This window comes from Penicillium nucicola (genome assembly GCF_028828085.1).
Source record: "Penicillium nucicola strain IBT 29836 chromosome Unknown utg000002l, whole genome shotgun sequence".
Taxonomy (NCBI): domain Eukaryota; kingdom Fungi; phylum Ascomycota; class Eurotiomycetes; order Eurotiales; family Aspergillaceae; genus Penicillium; species Penicillium nucicola.
This window is the reverse complement of record NW_026643126.1, coordinates 4,392,226-4,411,563: the sequence shown is the minus strand read 5'-3', so window position 1 is coordinate 4,411,563 and position 19,338 is coordinate 4,392,226. Positions and strand designations below refer to the sequence as shown.

The 19,338-nt window shown below is 50.1% G+C and overlaps 7 protein-coding genes across 7 annotated transcripts; 3 read left to right on the top strand and 4 right to left on the bottom strand.

The window, feature by feature from the left end:
* Positions 1 to 266: 266 nt before the first annotated feature.
* On the bottom strand, positions 267 to 4,599 carry N7511_003450 (putative jumonji family transcription factor; the record flags this gene model as incomplete). Its single annotated transcript, XM_057125875.1, has 4 exons — positions 267 to 2,070; positions 2,147 to 4,105; positions 4,161 to 4,258; positions 4,339 to 4,599. 4 exons carry the CDS (start codon positions 4,597 to 4,599, stop codon positions 267 to 269), a joined length of 4,122 nt encoding a protein of 1,373 aa, XP_056988034.1.
* A 1,148-nt stretch (positions 4,600 to 5,747) lies between these two features.
* N7511_003449 (acyl-CoA thioesterase) lies at positions 5,748 to 6,832 on the bottom strand (the record flags this gene model as incomplete). Its single annotated transcript, XM_057125874.1, has 2 exons — positions 5,748 to 6,650; positions 6,731 to 6,832. The coding sequence occupies 2 exons, from the start codon at positions 6,830 to 6,832 to the stop codon at positions 5,748 to 5,750; spliced, it is 1,005 nt and encodes a 334-aa protein (XP_056988033.1).
* Positions 6,833 to 8,193: 1,361 nt separating this feature from the next.
* Positions 8,194 to 9,588, top strand: N7511_003448 (SDR family oxidoreductase; the record flags this gene model as incomplete). The annotated part of the gene is made up of 4 exons (XM_057125873.1): positions 8,194 to 8,485; positions 8,540 to 8,667; positions 8,715 to 8,891; positions 8,941 to 9,588. The coding sequence occupies 4 exons, from the start codon at positions 8,194 to 8,196 to the stop codon at positions 9,586 to 9,588; spliced, it is 1,245 nt and encodes a 414-aa protein (XP_056988032.1).
* A 799-nt stretch (positions 9,589 to 10,387) lies between these two features.
* On the top strand, positions 10,388 to 12,184 carry N7511_003447 (alpha methylacyl-CoA racemase; the record flags this gene model as incomplete). The annotated part of the gene is made up of 1 exon (XM_057125872.1): positions 10,388 to 12,184. One exon carries the CDS (start codon positions 10,388 to 10,390, stop codon positions 12,182 to 12,184), a length of 1,797 nt encoding a protein of 598 aa, XP_056988031.1.
* Positions 12,185 to 12,411: 227 nt separating this feature from the next.
* N7511_003446 (Zn(II)2Cys6 transcription factor domain-containing protein) lies at positions 12,412 to 14,736 on the bottom strand (the record flags this gene model as incomplete). Its single annotated transcript, XM_057125871.1, has 4 exons — positions 12,412 to 13,327; positions 13,381 to 13,860; positions 13,908 to 14,614; positions 14,680 to 14,736. The coding sequence occupies 4 exons, from the start codon at positions 14,734 to 14,736 to the stop codon at positions 12,412 to 12,414; spliced, it is 2,160 nt and encodes a 719-aa protein (XP_056988030.1).
* Positions 14,737 to 15,285: 549 nt separating this feature from the next.
* On the bottom strand, positions 15,286 to 15,978 carry N7511_003445 (uncharacterized protein; the record flags this gene model as incomplete). The annotated part of the gene is made up of 1 exon (XM_057125870.1): positions 15,286 to 15,978. The coding sequence occupies one exon, from the start codon at positions 15,976 to 15,978 to the stop codon at positions 15,286 to 15,288; it is 693 nt and encodes a 230-aa protein (XP_056988029.1).
* Positions 15,979 to 16,610: 632 nt separating this feature from the next.
* Positions 16,611 to 18,990, top strand: N7511_003444 (OPT family oligopeptide transporter; the record flags this gene model as incomplete). Its single annotated transcript, XM_057125869.1, has 2 exons — positions 16,611 to 17,411; positions 17,461 to 18,990. 2 exons carry the CDS (start codon positions 16,611 to 16,613, stop codon positions 18,988 to 18,990), a joined length of 2,331 nt encoding a protein of 776 aa, XP_056988028.1.
* Positions 18,991 to 19,338: the final 348 nt, after the last annotated feature.

Below are 19,338 nucleotides of genomic sequence, written 5' to 3'. Positions count from 1 at the left end.
ACCACTCTCAGTAGCCGGATCGCAGATTCGCGTGAAAGAACGTGGTAAATGAGAACGCTGAGTCGTGACCAGCCAGCTAGTGCCAACTCCGAAATCATAAAAGAAACATGACCCGCAACGTATCATTGGCAGGTTGAGGAAAAAATCAAGAAAACGCCCATTCATGCAATCGTCAGTCCAGTGAAGTCGTTACATGGAGATGCAAGTACAGTCGCAGAGGGAATCAAACGCGGGTCAAAAAAAGAAGTCAGTGACGAGAAGGACGTCTAAGGGCTGAGTGGGAGATCATCGATTCCATCGGGGCCAAACCCAGCCATATCGACGGAGTGAAGAGATCCCGGTCCCTTGCCCAGAGAGATGTCGGAGGAGGCGTAGTCATGCTTGAGTCGTTCATGCGGCCCGAAGATGTGTGGCCCAAAGAACGGTCGATTCTCGTCATTGGGGGTATTGCCATCTCCGGCGACCCACGGTCCATTCTGCCAGAAGCGTGTATTGGCTTGCTGGTCTCCGAAGAGATCGTGGTGGTCAGGGTGCGGGTCGGGTCCATGCATGGGGAACTCATTTGGCGACTGAAATCGGAGATGCGACCGACCGAAGCTGGAACACGGGGAATCTGCATGTAGTGGCATGTCGAGACCTGAAAGAAGAGGGGGATCGTCTACCGGAGTGATGTCAATAGTCGGATTTTGCGTTTGCTGAGCCAGAGCCGCTGACAGCCGGAGATTTGAGGCTGAACTATGCCGACTGTGACTGGCCGATCGCTCGATTGCACGCTGCGCAAAGCTGCCACAGTTCTTCAAGATTTTTTCCTGAGCATCCGGGGGCAGACTATTGAAAAAGTCATTCGCCATGGAGTGCTTTGGTGATTCATCAGCCGCAGGAATCAATCCGTATGTAGACTTCGCATATTCAGAGAGCCCGGACGGCATATTGTAGGGCGATTGGTAGACATTCGGAGCGGTGGACCGTTGTTGGTCGAGGTAGGCATATTTTCCGGGCATCTTCGCGGCGGCAACACTGCCTCGATCCACAGTCTCTGTCTTGATGTTCTCCGACTCTTTCTTTTGGATCACATCCAGTCGCTCACGATGACTCACCAGCGAGAACCGCAACATCTGCAGAAGCCGAGTGACCTCTTCCGACCTCATGTTGAGGGTTTGAGGAGGCAGCAAGGTTCCGTCAGCGGCTCGTGGCTGGACCCGTTGCTGGGCCATAGCGAGCTCCAGCTTCTCCAGGCCATTGGCCGGTGGTATTGAGCCCATCGGACCCAACAGGGTCTCAACTACCAATTCGGGACTGACGATGTCGTATCCGGCAAAAACATTGGCGTGATCGGTGATCTGAGCGAGGCGACGACGAGCTATGAGTTCCCGAACATTGGCAAAGGTATTGGTGGACGGGAGGTGATGCTGCTGCTGAGCGTGCGATTTGGCGACCGAGGGGTAGGGGACATGACGGGCAGACTGATTGGGTAGTGTTCGAAAGGCCGACGGCATCGCAGGAGCTCCAGCAGCAGCAGCACCGGTAAGGATACGGGGAGGGGGAGGGGCAAGGTGCTGCAGGGAGGCGGAAGGACGGGTGACATTCAGGTGTTGGTGTTGTCGGGCGTAAAGATTTTGCTGGTAGGGAGGGGCAGGGGTAGTGGCATAATGAAACTGGTGGTGGGGTGAGATCTTCGATGCACGAGCGCTGACACCAGCCACGCCAAGCGACTTGACGCTGTCCAGGAAATTGGCCTGCGGGTTGTGGATGGGCACGCTAGGGTTGTGTGTATACTGTGCCCTACTCTCGGTGGACTTGGTGCCCAAGTAATGCCACACCTCAACTTTCACCGGCCGGAGTGGGGCGAAATAGTTCCTAGTCGCATCCACCGTCTCGAATTCGGCCCACTGATAGGGAGATCGTGCATCGCCAAATGCACTGCCTGCCGCGGGCACCGCTGACTCTAACTCTTTTCGTTCAGGCTTGCGCGCTAGGTGGAGTGGGAGGGGTTTGATTCCCAGTGCGAGCGGTACGAAGTTGGACTTGCGAACCACCAGCATCCACCGATAAGGCACTTCAATAACATCACTGCAGGGAAGTTAGCATGAAAGGATCGGAGGGAGTAGGAGAGTTGGAAAATAGAGAAGGATAGGAGATGACGCACCCTCGAGGAAGCACTTTGAGCAAAAGGGTCCGCTCTTCAGGTCGATTTTGAAGCACAATAGCGCCATTAATTTCCTTGTCAGCCTGAAATTGGATCAAACTTCCTTGCGACTGATGGCGGGCCTCTTCAATCACACGACGATCCAAGTCTGATGATTCTCCCAGGACCCCGTTCGGTCGCTTCTGGCGATGGAATTTGCATTTCAAATCAACACTGGGGACTGAGTATTGACTGCCATCGTCGGTGATGACCGCAATGCCACCGAATTCGACTTGCACTCCAGCCAACAGAGCACAGGTAGCATGATAAGCGCGTGTGCATTTGCCGAAGTTGCACTGGAAGCAAGCACCGAAGACTTCGCGACAGAACAGACACTTCAGACCCAAGCGAGCCTTGGGAATCCTATCGACATCACACACAACCTCGTTGCCGGACGCATCGAGGAGGATAGTAGTCTCCTCAATGAACAGCGCGCACCGCCTGTGTGCATGACCTTTTCCATCCTCGGTCGGAAGGAGATCCTCATAGTCCAGATCGTTAGGGCACAGCAGACACGGGAGCTTCCGTGGACCATCGGGGTGGAGTTTGGATCGTTTGGTCCTCGGCCCGTCATCCGGGTTTTTCCGCTTTCGGCCACGGGATGGATTCCCAGGAACACTGCGAGGTGGCGTGAGGATATCGGAAGCAGCTTCGAATCCGTCATACTCGCTTTCATATTCAGCGTAGTACTCGGGTGTGCTTTCGCCACGAAGTTTGCGCTCAATCTCGTCCACATCGATCCAGACACTATCAGACTCGCAGTTGCACTTCTTGGCGATGCGAGCATAATCTAGCCACTGCTCGGTCGCAAAGTTAACTGACTCGGCGCAGTTGTATCCGATGTTGTATCCAGAGTGGTAGCCGTATGGGAAAGTGATGACAAACTCGCCTTCGTAGTGAACCAATCGATTGACAGTGATACCGTACTGGGACTTGAGCAGACTAGGTGAGACAAGATAGGTCTTGTGTCGGAGGAATTGATCACAGTTCTTGGCATCACTGGACCAGATACTGCGCATTGCCTGTTCAAAGCGAGGCGCATCTTCCTGGGAAATGCTGTACCACTGCTTTGGAGCACCAAAGTGGATGTAGTTGATACTGTATAGATCTACATCCTCGAGATGCCAAGCAAAAGTAGCCTTCCACATGCCCAGGTAGAGGTAGGCAGTATTCACTCCAGGCACCTTTTGGCCAAGAACGTCGAGCAGATTGGGCAACTTGGCAACATTCCATGAGGTCGTACTGTCCTCGAAGAGCGAACCAGGCATGTCGGCACCATACATCGGGTTGTTATACATGAGTGACTTCCAGTAGTTGGTTTCCAATTCCTCGCAACGTTCGGCGGTGTAGTCTTCGTTGTCATGGATGCGGTAATCAAAGTTTTTGAACGCTTCTTCGTCGACTTGATCCGTAGCATCGCCGCGGTTGTTCTTTCGGCGTGAAGTAACAGACTTGGGTTGTCGACCCTTTGGCTTGGTGGTAGGAAGCGATTCACCTTCACTCAAATCCTCACTCTTGGTCTCGACAGGGTTGGTCTCGGGTGATTCAGGAGTTGGTGGTCCTTCGAGTCCAGATCTTTCCACGTCATCAAGGGGCTCCTCCTTGATTTTGACTTGATTTGTCCGCTTCGGAGGACGACCGGGGCGGCGTTTCTGGCCCTCGGGGCGAGCGGACTGGGGACGTGGGGTGGGAGCTGCGCGATTCACTCGTTCCTGGTTGCGACGTCGCTCTCCCCTGCGAGCAGGGGGTTGGTGACTGCTCTCTTCGCAGAGGCCTTTCCACTGAGGAAGATTGTACGAGCGCTGTCGTTCAATGTTCGCTTGAGTATATGTACCGTGAGACCCGTGGAATTCCTGCATGATGGGGTTCTTCACCCGAATGTTCTTGACCGCGTCATCCAGCGGCGGAAGTGACTCGGACCTATTGAGAAAGCATGAGCATAAAGACCCCTGACGGCACAATTCAATCAACTCACCATTCCTTGGGAGGGACTACTTTCACGATCCCTGCCTGCATTCCATACTTGTTGATCTTTTTGATGAAGGCCTGGAAGTCCTGAAATTGATCCATAGTCTAGAGTATCACCATCAGCATATAGCTCGATGAGCAATAGCCCCCAGCTGCTCCCCTCGCGGGACTTGAAGTGCACTCACCGGCTTAAAGACAGGAATCTTGCCACCACCATAGTAGTGATCGGGTTCAATGTCTTCCACTTCCTCCTCCTTGATCTCGGCCGTCTCAGGCGGCGGGGCAGCCTTGTGATCAAGCTCGAGGTCTGACAACTCGGAAGGTACACCTTCAGGTGCCGTTGTTTTTCCGTTGGCGCTCTGCGGCGGAGTAATGGAAGCAGAGTCGACTGTAGGAGCCCCGGCGAGGGGATCGCAGTGCGACGGGTCGATTGTCGCAGCCATCATCGCGGACGATGAAGGCAAAAATAGGAAGCCTATTCAGGAGTTGGTAGGCGCCGTCGTCGGATGACCGCTGATCGACGGCGAGGTGCAAGTTGTTCCCAGCGGTCGGGGGGAACGGAGCAAAAATGTTTGGCAAGCGGAAAAAGAATATCAAGACCAGAAGAAATCACCAGCGTTGAGGTGTACGGGCACTGGAGGCGTAGGTAGGATATGTCGGTCGATTGCGATAAGCTTTTCGGATAGTTGGAATTTCTGGAGGCCAGGGAACTCAGTAAATCGGAGATGTGATGGAGAAGGGAAGACAAGACCCAAGGAGATCAAGTCTTCTGGAACGAAGAGGTAGCAATAGAGTGGGCCAATGCAGGTGCCGGGACTGCACGATGGTCTGATACTGAAAGGAGGTAGGGGCAGGTGGGCACAGGGCGAGGAATGATGGGTTTGAGATTGGACAAATCAGAGGGAAGAAGAAGGGGAAGGGTGGAATTAGTCCAGAGAAGTGGACTTTAGCCCGACTGGTATATCCGGCGTCGGATAAAAGGATTGCCAGGTTCCCATGAGGCAGATATAATGACCGATTTAACCAGAGAATAGAAAGCAAAGAACTTACCGAGGTGCTGCAGTTGACGTGGATCAAAAAGAAACTCGATACTCAGGAGAGCTGTGTCCTGCCGTATCACGTGAGATCAGGTGACCATAGCCTTTGGTGCATATTTTGCGCCTCGACCGAAGTGGAATGATCGTCTAGCTAATTGATACGATTTCTCCTTGATTGGAATTTCTAGTTCTCCAACCATCAAAGTCATCTACGGCAACATGTAGCTGTTGAGAGAAATCCATGACATGGCTCAGGCAATCTCGGATACGGCGGCCCGATGAGCCCCCTGATGAGATCAGCCTCAGGGTCCAAGCTTGGATGCACTAAGTGTCTACATGTATAACTTGACAACTGACGACATTTTTATTCTTTGGTAAACAGTACTAACGTTCCCGTGTATAAACACATAACCCATAACCTGAAACACGATGCTGTTACAAATTCCAACATTCCGGGCCGAGATCGCTCTGCAGATCTGTGGATGCACATCTAATCTTAGCGGCGTTTGGACCATTTCAAGTTTCAAGGCGTACGGAGTACTCTAGTCTAAATTACTCTATTGCTTCCACTCTTCAAACAGTTTGTCATCCAGCGTAGTGTATCCCTCCACAACCTTCAGTCCCCGCTGCCGTTCCTGATCGATGCGGCTCCAAGTCCATTCCGCTGAGCTCCACAGGTCCGAATTCTCCTTCTGCTGCTTCTCCAGAGTCTCCTGGCCAGGAATTTGGTCCTCACTCAACTTCAGCACTTCGCGAACCAGTGATCCGTCCACCCCCGTCGCTGTGATACCTTCAGTACTTCCTGGGGTGTCCACACCGGAGGCTTCGGCGGATGAGTCGGCTGGAGTAGCCTTGGCTTCAATCCCCGCTGGCGGAGCGGGGAGGAATCCACTCGCGCGCAGAATCCGTTCTGGTGCAACAGTGAGTCGGCCTTTTTTGACCACATACTTGCTGACGGCCACGGCAAGCACGGTCTTTTCACCACCACCACGGGCAGGTCGCATGAAGCAAGTCAAGATGTACATCCACTTTTTATCCCAGGAGATCACCTTGGAGTGCATCTCATACAGTTCAAAGGGCTTGATCTCCCGCTTGAAGGTACAGTAAACAGAGCCAAGCACGATAGAAATCGCTTTGCGCTTTGGGGCGCGCTTGCCCTCTTTCTTGCTCGCAGCCAAGAATTCTTCATCGAGTTCCTTGCTCACAATACCTACACCTGGACTGTAAAGTCGAGTCACAAGTGCAGTACGCGAAACATCCAAGTCCGCAAAGTAGGTGCTATTGGACTTGTGCAAATTGTAATCCGTCTCCAGCAATGGCGTGCGGGATGTGACCATGCGAGACACAAAGACAGGATGTGTCGGCATGCCTTGCACATCCACAATCGCTTTGCCCTTGGGGAAAAATGGATCGCTGGGTTTAAGCCGCAAATTGCCCACAAAGTGATACAGTACGCGGAACTAAATCCTGTCAGTTGTGACTGGGGCGATCTTTCGATGGGGAAAAGACATTCCCATCAATTCAGGGATCAAAAACTTACATGCCAGACAAATGGGAGGCTCTTCATATTGATCACAGCCAGGACCAAGGCAAGGGTTTTCCACGAGGCGAGCGACATGGCCGCGCCTAGGATTTCACGCATGTTGTCCATACAGAGAGATAAAATGGTCGCTGATCCCGTCTCGCAGCAGGACACGACCGTTCAAGCGAGCAAGAAAGCAACACCGTGGAGTCCCTTGCAGAAAATAGGTGAAAGTAAACACGATGACTTATACTGTACTCCAATCTACAAGTCACTCAGAAGAATCGGATTTATAGGATTCAGGCACACGTGCACACAGACATACACGGAGACGAGGGATCAGAAGTGTCGAGTGCTAAAAGATTGCAATGAATGGATTAAACCCCATGACAAACCCGAGCTTGCCGATCACAGATCGTGGTCTCTTCAGCTCTCCTTTTCGTGACCGAGGCTCTGGCTGCACGTGATTATGCTGAGTCATCAAGACGGAGCCGGCCGGCAGAATGATTGACATGCTGACATAAGAAAAAATGATGGCCACTGCCCCAAGGTGATCTTCCAAGGTTGGCAGGCTGGCAAGGTCTATGTATGCTTTGGGTGCCTTCAAGGAGCTCTGGGCCCCTTCCTGAAGAAAGTACAGATAGCGAAACACATCGAGGTTGTGTTTAATATCAGTGATGGTAGATCTAGCTATTGTAGTGGGGAAATCACGAGATTTGTATGATGTCGCAATTACCTTACGAATACTGCATGAAACCGGATCTATAGATGATCCGTCGACATAGCTTATGTAGCTAGAATGGACCCATAAATAGCGAAGAATAGGGGTAATGGAAATACAGAGTCATTGACATCTCCAATTGGCCGGATACAGTACAAATTGTGACATATGATTACTGCCTTAGGCAGTGATGTCCTCGAGGAAAGGATATGGGCAATCTACGACTGTAGAGAATGATAGACAGTTACAACAATGCCACTCATTTCCTGATTCATGATTTATGACTATTATGCTCCTTGATATAGCATCTGATTATCCCTGATAGGCGTCACATGTCTAGAGCTCACAGACCTGACTTGTTGGGTTTTCTTGCCACCATTTGTCGACCCGTCTGTTTTGACCAGACTGCCATCGAGCATCTCCCATTTCGCTATGTAATTGAATCGGCCAAATTTCCCTTGAACGTTTTCACAAGACATGATCCCCTGGCTAGACAGATGTTACTGGTACCGTTCATTCTTAGATGCTCGTTGGAATATAAAAGTTGAATTTGGCTTCCCGGAACTAGAGATTAAGTTGGAATTGTGGGGAGTCTCGTTCGAAAGACATCTAGAATGCACCCTGGGGCATGAATCGCGATGACTCGGAATGACTCATGGTGGGGTCGGAAATATAGCAGAGATCCCCAACGTGAAATATCAATGACCTCAACGTATAAGAAGCAGATGGCCAGGGTCAGGAAAATTCATAATCATCGGCAATGGCATCAAACCACGCTATCATCTTCGGAGCATCTGGCGTTATTGGCTGGTCTCTGGTGAATCAACTGTTGGACCCCTACCCCGATGCTGGCACATTCTGCAAAGTGACTGCTGTCACAAATCGTCCCCTCAAACTATCTGAGACTTATTGGCCGGAGCCAAGCTCGAAACGACCTGAACTACAACTCGTCTCCGGAATTGACCTTCGGCAAGGTGATGGAACTTCATTGGCAGAGAGTTTGAAGCGCACTGTGAAAGATGTCGAAAGTGTCACCCACATCTACTATCTGGGTAGGTCTCGTATTGGAAGTGATATCACGAAACATCCAAATTAACCATTCGAAGTTTTTGGTGCAGTAAAGGAGATCAGTGTGGAAGTCGCAACAAATCGTCAAATGTTCAAGAATGTCATTGATGCCCACAATTTGATCAGCCCCAACCTGAAGTTTATAGCATTTCCTGGTGGAACACGGGTACGCATCCAAGCCATCCATAGATCCCTTACATGCTAATGAGACAGGGATACGGAATATACGCCCCGGGAGGCACTTTCACTCCACCTTTACGCGAGGAAATGGTGAATGATCTTCCAACCAGTTATGCAGAGACAGTCGTATATACCGAGTACCGTAAACTTCTTGACGCCGCAAGCAAGGAAAAGAGCTGGACTTGGTGTGAAGTCTGCCCAGATGCAATCGTGAGTCTTTCCCACCCATCATTCTCGGGCTTGAATAACATTGATCGAGATTGGCTTCACCCCCAACGGCTCCCAGTACAGCCTGTCACTGCATTGGGCCCAGTATCTATCTCTGTGGGCCTATAACCATGGGATCGGACCCCATACAAATGGAACTAAAAAAGCAGTCGAAGTACCCTTTCCTGGCAGCTCGGCTGGTAGCACCTCATTGTTCTCTCCAGTATCCAGCAAGACCATTGCACGGTTCATGATCTATGCTTCGCTGCACCCAGAGCGCTGCGGTAACGGTCAGCTGTTCAACATTGCCGACAACAGCGAACCATGCAAATATGGCGAGATCTGGCCCTATCTGGCAAACTGGTTCGGCCTGGTAGGTGTGGGACCTGCCGATAGTCCCATATCTCTGGACAATACATTGAAGGTTGGCGAGGTCCCTGAGACCACCCCTTCTATTATGCCGGGGGACTATATTGCCGAGCATAAGGGCAAGTTTGCTGACTGTGGATGTCCGAATGCTATTAGTGGAGGTGTTGGCGTGGGCAATCGGCAGCTTGACAGCGTGGGTTACTGGTTGACCTTCGATCGGGAGCTAAGTTTAAAGAAATTGAGGGCGACTGGATTCGAGGGGGATACTGATCCTGTTCAGGGCTGGCTTGAAAGCTTTGAGATGTTTAGAAAGGCTGGCTTGATACTCTGAGCGATAAAATCAGTCTCACTTTACGAGATACGCAAATAGCGATTTCTATAACCATCAATTTATGTATATTATGCCGTGAAAGAATGGGGATTGACTAGACTAAGGATGATATTATTACCCTTACTTTTCTTTCTCTATGTACCACCACTGGGCAGGCTATCTACCTAACAATAGGTAGGTTATTTGCCTCTCTGCCCTCCAAGCCTCAGGCGAGGAACTTGCGTACCAGCCGTCGGCGATCTGAGGGGGACTTGTTGGGCTATGCGGGGCTTGATGGTTCCCCTTCTAAGAGAAGCTCGGATCTCTAATGAGAGGGCTTCCTACGGGACTGGCTCAGGTGAATCATATTAGAGGCATTATTGTTCTGCCTCAGATGCGGACGAAAGTAAAGAGAAGCCGATCAAGGGAGAGTAGATCCATGCACAATTGTCCCCCCCCCCTATTACCATCCTCGGTAATTATCCGAAAACGGTAATCCCCAAAGAGGCAATGTCCATGAATGGCAACTCACGTGGTCCCCTTCCCCACGTTATGTGTTTACAGAGAGGTCATTATAGTTGAGACTACCTACCTGGGTAATCTGAAATCAAGACAGAGACTTGATGTAGCGTTCCAGCCTCGGAAATCATTTCTAGAACAAGAAAAAGACCAAATTGGTAATGTGGAGGCCTTCCAAGTTGGTGTGTACCTTTGACCGAGTCTGTGATATAAATGTACGTCAACTCTGAGCATTCTGAACGTAAACCTCATTCCTTTCATATGTGCCCTTCAATCATCTGATTGGCATACCCATTTGAAGATGCATCAAACAGTCCCAAGCCCTGAAATCTACGGCCCCGGATCCTTTGTGGATTCTGACTTTCTCGCTATTCCAGACGATGCTCGCCGCATATTGAAGCTGGTAGCCCAGGCTACTCCAGGATTTACCGCGGATCCAAAAATCCTAGACCAAGTTATCTTTGAAGGTGGCGCCGAGCCGATAGTTCCAGGGCCGATCAAAGCCCCCGCCGTAGCTGCTGCGTTGCATGCCATGTGCGGGATTGTTGCCAATGAGCTGCTCGATGAAAGAGACGGAAGCCAGCCAGACCGTCGTGTGAGCATTAACACAGACCATGCTGCCTTTTGGCTAGGCACCGTGGGGTTCGTCAAGTGGAACGGGATGAGCCTGGTCGAGATCGCAAATGCAGGAAAGCTGCATGAACTATACAAAACGGATCTTGAAAAGGGAGCGTTTGGAACCCCGCTTCGCAAGCGTGCTACCGGAAATTATCCCACGAAGACACCTGGGGTGTGGTATCAACTCCATGGATCCCTGAATGCAGAACCGACTCTTCAGGCAATTGGAATAGATCCCGAGACACCATGCGAGACCTCAAAAGATGCCTATGATCTGATCAGCAGACACGTCCAAAAGCTCACTGCGGATGAGCTGGAAATGACAAATCTCAAGCTTGGTCTCTGTGGGAACACATGTTATTCTCCAGAGGGGTGGCGGGCGACCCAGATGGGCAAGCAACTCTCCCGCCACCCATTGATCAACTACAATCTCCAGTCCTATGCCATCCCAACACCACCAATAAAGATTCCAAATGAATTCGCCGATAAGCGTCCACTGGCGGGTATCAAAGTGGTCGAGCTGGTTCGAGTCATTGCCGGGCCAGTAGTAGGGACTACTCTAGCAGCCTTTGGAGCAGATGTCATTCGTGTGAATTGCAGCCGCCTACCTGATTTCAATGTAAGTCTACAAGTCTTGGCCTCAAGTGTCGGCCGAGCCTGGGAGTACCTAAAAACTAATCCATATGTGGTCCAGTCTCTTCAACTCACCTTAAATGCAGGGGTTCGAACAATCGATATTGATCTTACCAAAGAAGAAGACCTTGCAATCCTGTTCGGTTTCATCCAGGATGCCGACGTCTTTGTGCAAGGTTACCGCCCTGGAGTGATCGCCAGCAAAGGGTTGAGTCTTCCTAAGCTCCTCGAGATCGCAGGTAAAAGAAAGAAGGGTATCGTTTATGTCGAGGAGAATTGCTATGGACCAGATGGCCCATTCTCTAGCCGACCAGGGTGGCAGCAGACTGGTGATGCTGCCTCAGGATGCTCCTATGTTACAGGACGATCGATGGGCCATACAGACGGTACAAGTGTTCTGCCTTCACTTCCTATCCCTGACATGATGACTGGTCTCATCGGAGCCCTTGGAGCTTTGATGGGTCTCCGTGACCGAGCGCGAAATGGTGGCTCGTATCATGTTTTTGCCTCCCTTGCCGCTGCCGCTGCATATCCTTTGAGCCCCGAAATTGGCTTATACTCACCGGAGGTGGTGCATAAAGTCGACAAGAAGTTTGAATGGGAATCTATGGACTCATCCATGTTTGTGCTAGAGCTTTTGCAGGTCGTTTTGAATGGATGGAACAAGGCCTGGCCCAATTTGTATTCTCCAGAGTCACCATTCACGACGAAACTTCAAGGTGACTGGGGTACATTCGACTTGCTTGGCCCAGTGGTCCATTTAGCGGATGACAAGATTTCACCGAAATGTTTGACTGCTCCAGTTCCCCATTGTTACTACGATGCCAAAACCACCTCATGGCTCTGAAATTGCAAACATATCACGTTGGGCATATACTCGATTCTTTATCATACAGTCAAATCCCTTTATATTATGCCAGATTTCAACGTGAACTGCAGTACGATAATGAATTCCCCGTGTGGACAAACACAAATATGAATAGAGTCAGGGAACCACAATGGAAGTGGTATATAACAGGGTGTTCCGGTTAGCAGACTTGTAGAGCACTAGACAATTCGAGCTCATCCCGGAGGTCATCTAGACCACATTTGCTGTAGTCGCAGAATAGCATAGTGGGTTGCCCATCCTAAATCCGACTCGACTTCCCGGAAAAGATTGAAGATTATCTGACGCTCCCATACACCCTCCAAACAATTGCCTACAGCAAATAATACTGGGATCAAGGATAGTCTTACAGCACTATGGGGACTACCTACGGCGATGCCACATATCTCACGACTATGATAATCGACTTCTTTGGTGATTTCGCGGTACCCATGAAGCCGGTCGAAAGAAATGCTTCCGGCATTGATGTTGTCGGTGGGTTGGTTGAGCAGAAGCGCAATTCGCCCAAAGTGATAATGTAAGATTGCAGCAGCACAGGTTGGCAGTCCGTAAACTATTTCGGGAAATGGCGTGGATTTTGGTTGTGATATGTCCTTTGAAGAGTATGTTCGCACAGACGGACGAAATGTTTCTGGTAGTGTCTCAAACCATGACTGGAGATCAAAGCAAAGCTGAAGCCATGTGCTCGAGTCTGGGTCTATGGTTTGATCAGCGGGCGGATTGTCTTGAGGGATGGGCAAATCAAGAGTGGATGGTCCAACCACTTTGGCTAACTGAGCTCGTTTCACTCTCGCCAAGAGGTTCATTATTTTGAAAATAAGCCATAGGATACCATTGGCTGCCTGGTCCTCTTTGATCAGACCCCCTTCCCTTAGCGGGCCAATTTGAAACTGGCCCTCATCATTGATGGTTATCCCCGCCGAGCGCCAAAGAGATTGATTCTCCGGATCCAGCTGAGTTGAGGAGCGAGGGAAATAGGAACCCAAGAAATCGAATCGAGCAAAGTTCCAGAAAGCCGCTCGAATGCCGTGAGAAAACATGATCTCTGTCATATGTCCTGATTGGGAAATATTTTCAAACAAGGGGCCAATCCCCAATAAGTGCCTATTCGGAATTGTAAGATTGTGATCTATTGATCTTGCAAGAAAGCAGCTTACTGTGACCACTCATTGGCATTGGTGTCCATCAGCTCATATGCCGTGAGAAGAACAAGCGTTGCAAGCAGCTCCTCTATCTTTCGAACAAAGCCAACATCATGTAGACTTTCAGTTGTCCCATTTCGTAGATTTTGAGTAAGATTAGATCTCATCCACCGATTGACTGCCTCGATCAGAAATATGCCCGTGCTAACGCCTGCAAAAGGCAGACTTCTCGATGTTATCCGGCTAATCTCCGATAAAGCCATATGATAATAGTTGGTTCCTTTGAGGAGCCAATCAATCTGATGGGCATCAGTGCCTATGCTTTCTGTCCTTGGTGTTTCCGATCTTTCTCCTTGCATTTCCGAGTTGGGAGATTTTGTTCGCCCTGCGTATTTTGCGGTGATAGCTGCCATTGCATGTTTCAAGGCGGGATTGTCAATCGCGCGGATGGGTACATGGACTGAGAAGAATCTATAGGAATCCGACAGGTCCAGCCTGTTTTGGTGAGTAACGCACAGACTCACGGTGTCATATTTACATACCAAGGTCCTATTGAATCAGAATAACGCCGAATCAAGTATGTAGTCTCGTGTTCCCCTCCATAAATTGGTTTCGATACCATGGAACTATGATTCCCTTGTTCTTTTCGGTATGACAGGCTTCCCAAAGAGTGCAGTGTGGACGGACTTGGAGGCCCCGTCTCTTTGAGATTCTTCGAACTCCCAATTGTGCATGATTCCCCAGCGGAAAAATTCAATGAGTCCGGGCTATAGTTGGTGGCTATCACCGAGTCATTTTCTTCATTACTGAGAGCCGAAGAGCCGTTGAGCTCGCAGCCGGGCAGATTCTGGAGCAGAGAAAAGACGTGAGACAGATCTTGCCCTGATCCAGTCTCATTACTTCCTTGTCCAAGCTTCGAGCCATCTTCCCAGCCTGTGTGATTGACTTCCATAGGCGAAGCATTGGTCACATTTCCAGAATCAGCATGAATTGTTTGGGTGGGGTTTGCACTAGTCGTTCTCTGGTCCGTCGAAAGACGCCACGCTGAGAAAGCTCCCGCCGGATCTGTTGCGTCTGCTCTATTCACTGACTTGGATGCCTTGGCGCTGATTGGCATAGAACCTTGATACGGAGCATAACGGCGTCTTAGCATTACACCTTGATCAATAAACTTGCGAGGCCTATTATAGCCCGGACACTCGACGCCGACGTTGATACAACGGTGACATTTTGGGCGAGCTTGATCACACTAGCGAGGAATCAGAGAGGGATCTCGTTGGACTTGAATCCAAAAACCCTGGATCAGGAGCTAACCTTGAGGCATTCCTTTTTGCATCGCTCACACTTTTTATTCGATGGCGCACCAGACATGGAAGCTCAGAACTACTAACCGCACTGAAGAAGAGCGGCGAGCGTGGCGCACGAACACAATGCACTTGTTGCGAATTGACCTGAGATCCAAGTCAACCACAAGATGGAAAAGATTTTGAGCAATCGTCAAGGTAGACAATTAGCAATCCAAGATTGTGCCCGTTGGACTCGAGCTTCAGTCCTGGTTACATAATCGTGATATTGCGGGGTAAGGGATTTTCCCGTTCCCGAGGCCGCCACGATTGTTTTGCCTTTCCCCTGCAGGTTATCAGAGTCCCAGTAACAATGGGAACACTGCCAATTGGAGATCCCGTACATGATATAGGATCGCAAATTATACTTGAAGGGGTTGCACAGGTCAAATCAGATGGAAAAGCAAAAGAAAGGCATTATAATATCTCCCTCACCTAGTGACGGCTCCATTTCATGCATTATTGGTGCGGTAACTTAGCCTCTCTGTTCTCGCCCGATTTACTGAATGGCGAATGATACATTTATGATGGCATGAAAGGAGTTCGGAGTTTGAAATCACGGTCGTAAGATTTATTGTCATGCCAGCTCACGAAGCATAGCCCACATAGTAAATTCTTCCAGTGCACTCCAGACCCCAATATCACATCTTCGACTGCCCACAACGGTGAAGCCTTGCTTAATCCAATATGCACCTGTATCCTCCTTAGCAACAAGAATCATCATGCGCACCGGAGATGACGCATCCTGGTCTTCAACCCGGTGCCGTCTCAAAACTTCCTCTTCACAGGTCCTTACTAACTGACCCGCAATGCCCCTGCCACGATATCGAGAGTCGGGAGGAAGGGCCACGACAGCTATCTCGTAGTCACCCGAACAGGCGTATCGCTCGAGCACATGGTCCATGGCCTGACTGGCTTCGTTCTCCTCAAGCTCCGCTACAGCGGCATCAAACCCCTCTTGAAGTTCTTTATAGGGTCTCCAAAGGCCATCATCTTTCCATTTCTTCATACTTGCTGTCCCAATGACTTCAGGGGTTTGATCCGGACCGCGATCAATTAGAGCCACCGCAGTGAAACCATCCGGACCGACTTCTTTAGATAATTGCGAGTCGTTCAAAAGCCGAGTCTTATTTGCCGGAAACTTGATACTGCGGGTGTGACTGACACGATAGCTTGCATTGACCATGCTAGTGAGACTGGAGAGCCATGGTTGGGAGAGGAGCTCTGTTGATGTATAGAGCTTGATGTAGAAGTCTGGTTCCAATTTCATGCTTGCAAGATGATAAAATTGACGTAGGATCTCCTAAAAAGTGGAAGATAAAATTTGCGAAATGAAGAGAGTCCAACTTATTTTCAACTAACACATCAAAAGGCCAATTTCCCCGTGTGGGGATTACCAGAGTTCAGACATCCGGTCCGAGACTAGTGAGTCAGTAAATCCGCGCTTTGCCCTCCAATAGTGTTGCATTCCCGATCGGAACTTAAATGGATCCCGTGTCAAAGGGCGTGGTGGCGGTTTATATCTACATGACTATGAGGCTGCAGCCAACTACGATATGTTCTAGAAGGTTTTTGATGAACCTCATCGATGGTATCAAGTATCCGAAGAGATATGCATATCAAGCCCATTTTTCAAAGACAACCCACCACAGCGTTTCTTGATGAACGCATTGACAACTTATTAGTACTATTCCATCTTGACACTGGATTTTATCGAAAGATGGAAATGGATGGGGTAGGGCTAAAAATTGATTTGTAAGGTGACGTCAGGTGATCGGTGTTATCAAACATTAATCAGCAGCCTCTTATCGCGAGGTCCCTTCCCAAGGGTTGCACAGATGAACCTCTCGACTCAACAACTATGACTGGTCAATCGGTCCCATGAATTATCAGACCATCAGCATGGATGGTGATGCCTCCGAACAGCGTCATGGGATGACCCGCTCATCGACAACGGGTTTGGCATCTACAAATCCCATTGTAACCGCAAATGGCCCAACTCCCACCTCCGCCCAGAGCTTCACTCCACGCTCACTCCTCGTCGGTCTCATTATCGGTGCTCTGATAACATTCTCGAATACCTATTTTGGATTACAGACGGGATGGATCAGCACCATGGCCATGCCGTCCGCCTTGATTGGCTTCTCCGTTTTCAAGGTTTTATCAAAGCAGCTCTCATTCCCGTTCACACCGGTTGAAAATGTCTTGATCCAGACGGTGGCGGGTGCAGTTGGAACAATGCCACTGGGCTGTGGCTTTGTTGGTGTCATTCCCGCTTTGGAATTCCTACTGAAACCGGGTGCAGATGGACCGGAAGGCGATGGGGGGCAGGGCGAGGGTGGTCCTCTGAACCTTAGTTTCTGGAAATTGGTCATATGGAGTCTTGGAGTCTGCCTCTTCGGGGTTGTGTTTGCCGTTCCACTACGGAAAGAGGTCATTGTCAGAGAGAAATTACGCTTCCCAAGTGGAACTGCCTCTGCCTTGATGCTCAAGGTCTTGCATGGCTCTGGGAAGAAGGAAAAGATTGTAGCACCGGAACCTCTTCGTACGGATGATCTGGAAGAGGTTGCGCCGCCTCCTTATATGCAAGAAGATACGAATCTTCTGAAAGATGGGTATGTCGAAGATCAAGCTACGAACCAACAAGATTGGCGGTCCAAGATGCGCCTCTTGATCGGCGCCTTTGTAGTTTCTGGTGTCTATGTAAGAACCCCCGGAATCCTGACCAAGAAACCAATACTAATGATCGTAGACACTATTCTCTTACTTTGTCCCTCTGGTCCGTGATATTCCCTTGTTCGGCCTTGGTATGGCCCACAATTGGCTGTGGACCCTTAACCCATCACCGGCCTACATTGGCCAAGGTATCATCATGGGCCCATCGACGTGCATGCACATGCTCTTTGGTGCAGTGCTAGGATGGGGCATTCTATCACCGCTGGCCAAGGCTCGTGGCTGGGCACCTGGCCCAGTAGACAGCTGGGATGACGGAAGCAAAGCATGGATTGTCTGGGTATCACTGGCGATCATGCTTGCTGATTCAATTGTTAGCTTGGGGTGGCTTCTTCTCAAGCCGATTGTGACTCGTTCCCCGGTATGGATCGCTTGGTTAGGTTCCACTCGTGTGGGACAGTGGATTGCACCTCGGCTGTGGTCCCATCGGCATTCCTACATTAACTATTCCGCACTCGGTTCCGAAAATCATTCGCTCACGCCGGAAGATGATGATACCCAGGTGCATGGAGCCCAGAGCGAGGAAGAAGAGGAAGATGCACCATCATCCCAACTCATCTCCACTCGCACGGTGGTGATTCTCCTTCCATTGACTCTTTTATTAAATGTCGTGTGCATGCATATTGTGTTTGGGGACATTATCTCTCCTTGGCTTTCAACCCTTGCTACTCTATTGGCGGTGCTTCTATCCATCATGGGCGTTCGAGCGCTTGGTGAGACTGATCTCAACCCAGTCTCGGGCATCAGCAAGCTTACACAACTTCTTTTCTCCCTCGCCACACCTTCTTCTCATTTCTCGCGACGCACTGCACTTGTCACCAACTTACTCGCGGGTGCAGTCTCTGAATCAGGAGCTTTGCAAGCCGGTGACATGATGCAAGACCTGAAGACTGGTCATCTGCTCGGCGCCAGCCCCAAGGCTCAATTTTATGGACAAATGATTGGCAGTCTTGTAGGTGCTGTATTATCTGCTGCTGTATACAAACTGTATGTGAACGTCTACGAGGTTCCTGGGGAGATGTTCCAGACACCCACCGCATACGTCTGGATCTTCACTGCTCGCCTTGTGACTGGTGAGGGTCTCCCAGAGATGGCTTGGCAGATGTCTTTCATTTTTGGCATTGTTTGGGTGTTTATCACCGCTCTGAGAATTGCAGCTGCATCTCCTTATTTCTCCCGCAATGGCAGCCCTCCTCCTTGGAGATCTTGGGTCCCAGGTGGCATTGCCGTCGCGGTCGGTATTTTCAATGTGCCATCCTTCACTCTAGCAAGAGCCATTGGTGGTATTATTGCCTGGTGGTGGTCTCGAAAACATGCAGAACCCGCCAAGCAGCCCGTCGCTGATGAAAATACCAATGGCTTAGGCCCCTCCTCAGAACCTCAACCTGCTCGACCTTCAGGTGAATCCTCATCGGCTGATCAGGCAGCGGAAAAAGCAGAGGCTGCCTCCTCCACGGTCGTTGTTTTGGCATCTGGTCTGATTCTGGGTGAAGGGATCATGAGTATTGTGAACCTTCTCCTTGCAAGTGGACGTGTTCCGCATCTGTGAGATAAAGCGGAATGCTTCGAGATTGTTCTCAACGAATTGCGAAGAACCTCGATAGATTCATTGAAAAGGTTTATAGGCAAACGGACTACGAGGCTCTCACGCAACTCCAATAACATGCCCAAGACTCTAAGGCGTTGAATTGACTCGTAGACGGCCCGGTCCATAGTTCCCCTGCTGTGCACAATGCCACCCTATCATTGCATGGGACCGACTGAAATGCAAGGAAATATTTCTCAAGGTGATCTGCCGGACATCCCTTGCATTATTATGCAGCCCTGACCGTACTGTAGGCAGAGTATTCCGCCCGCATCTCTGTTAAGGCGTTGCCTTGCAAGTCGATCTGTATGC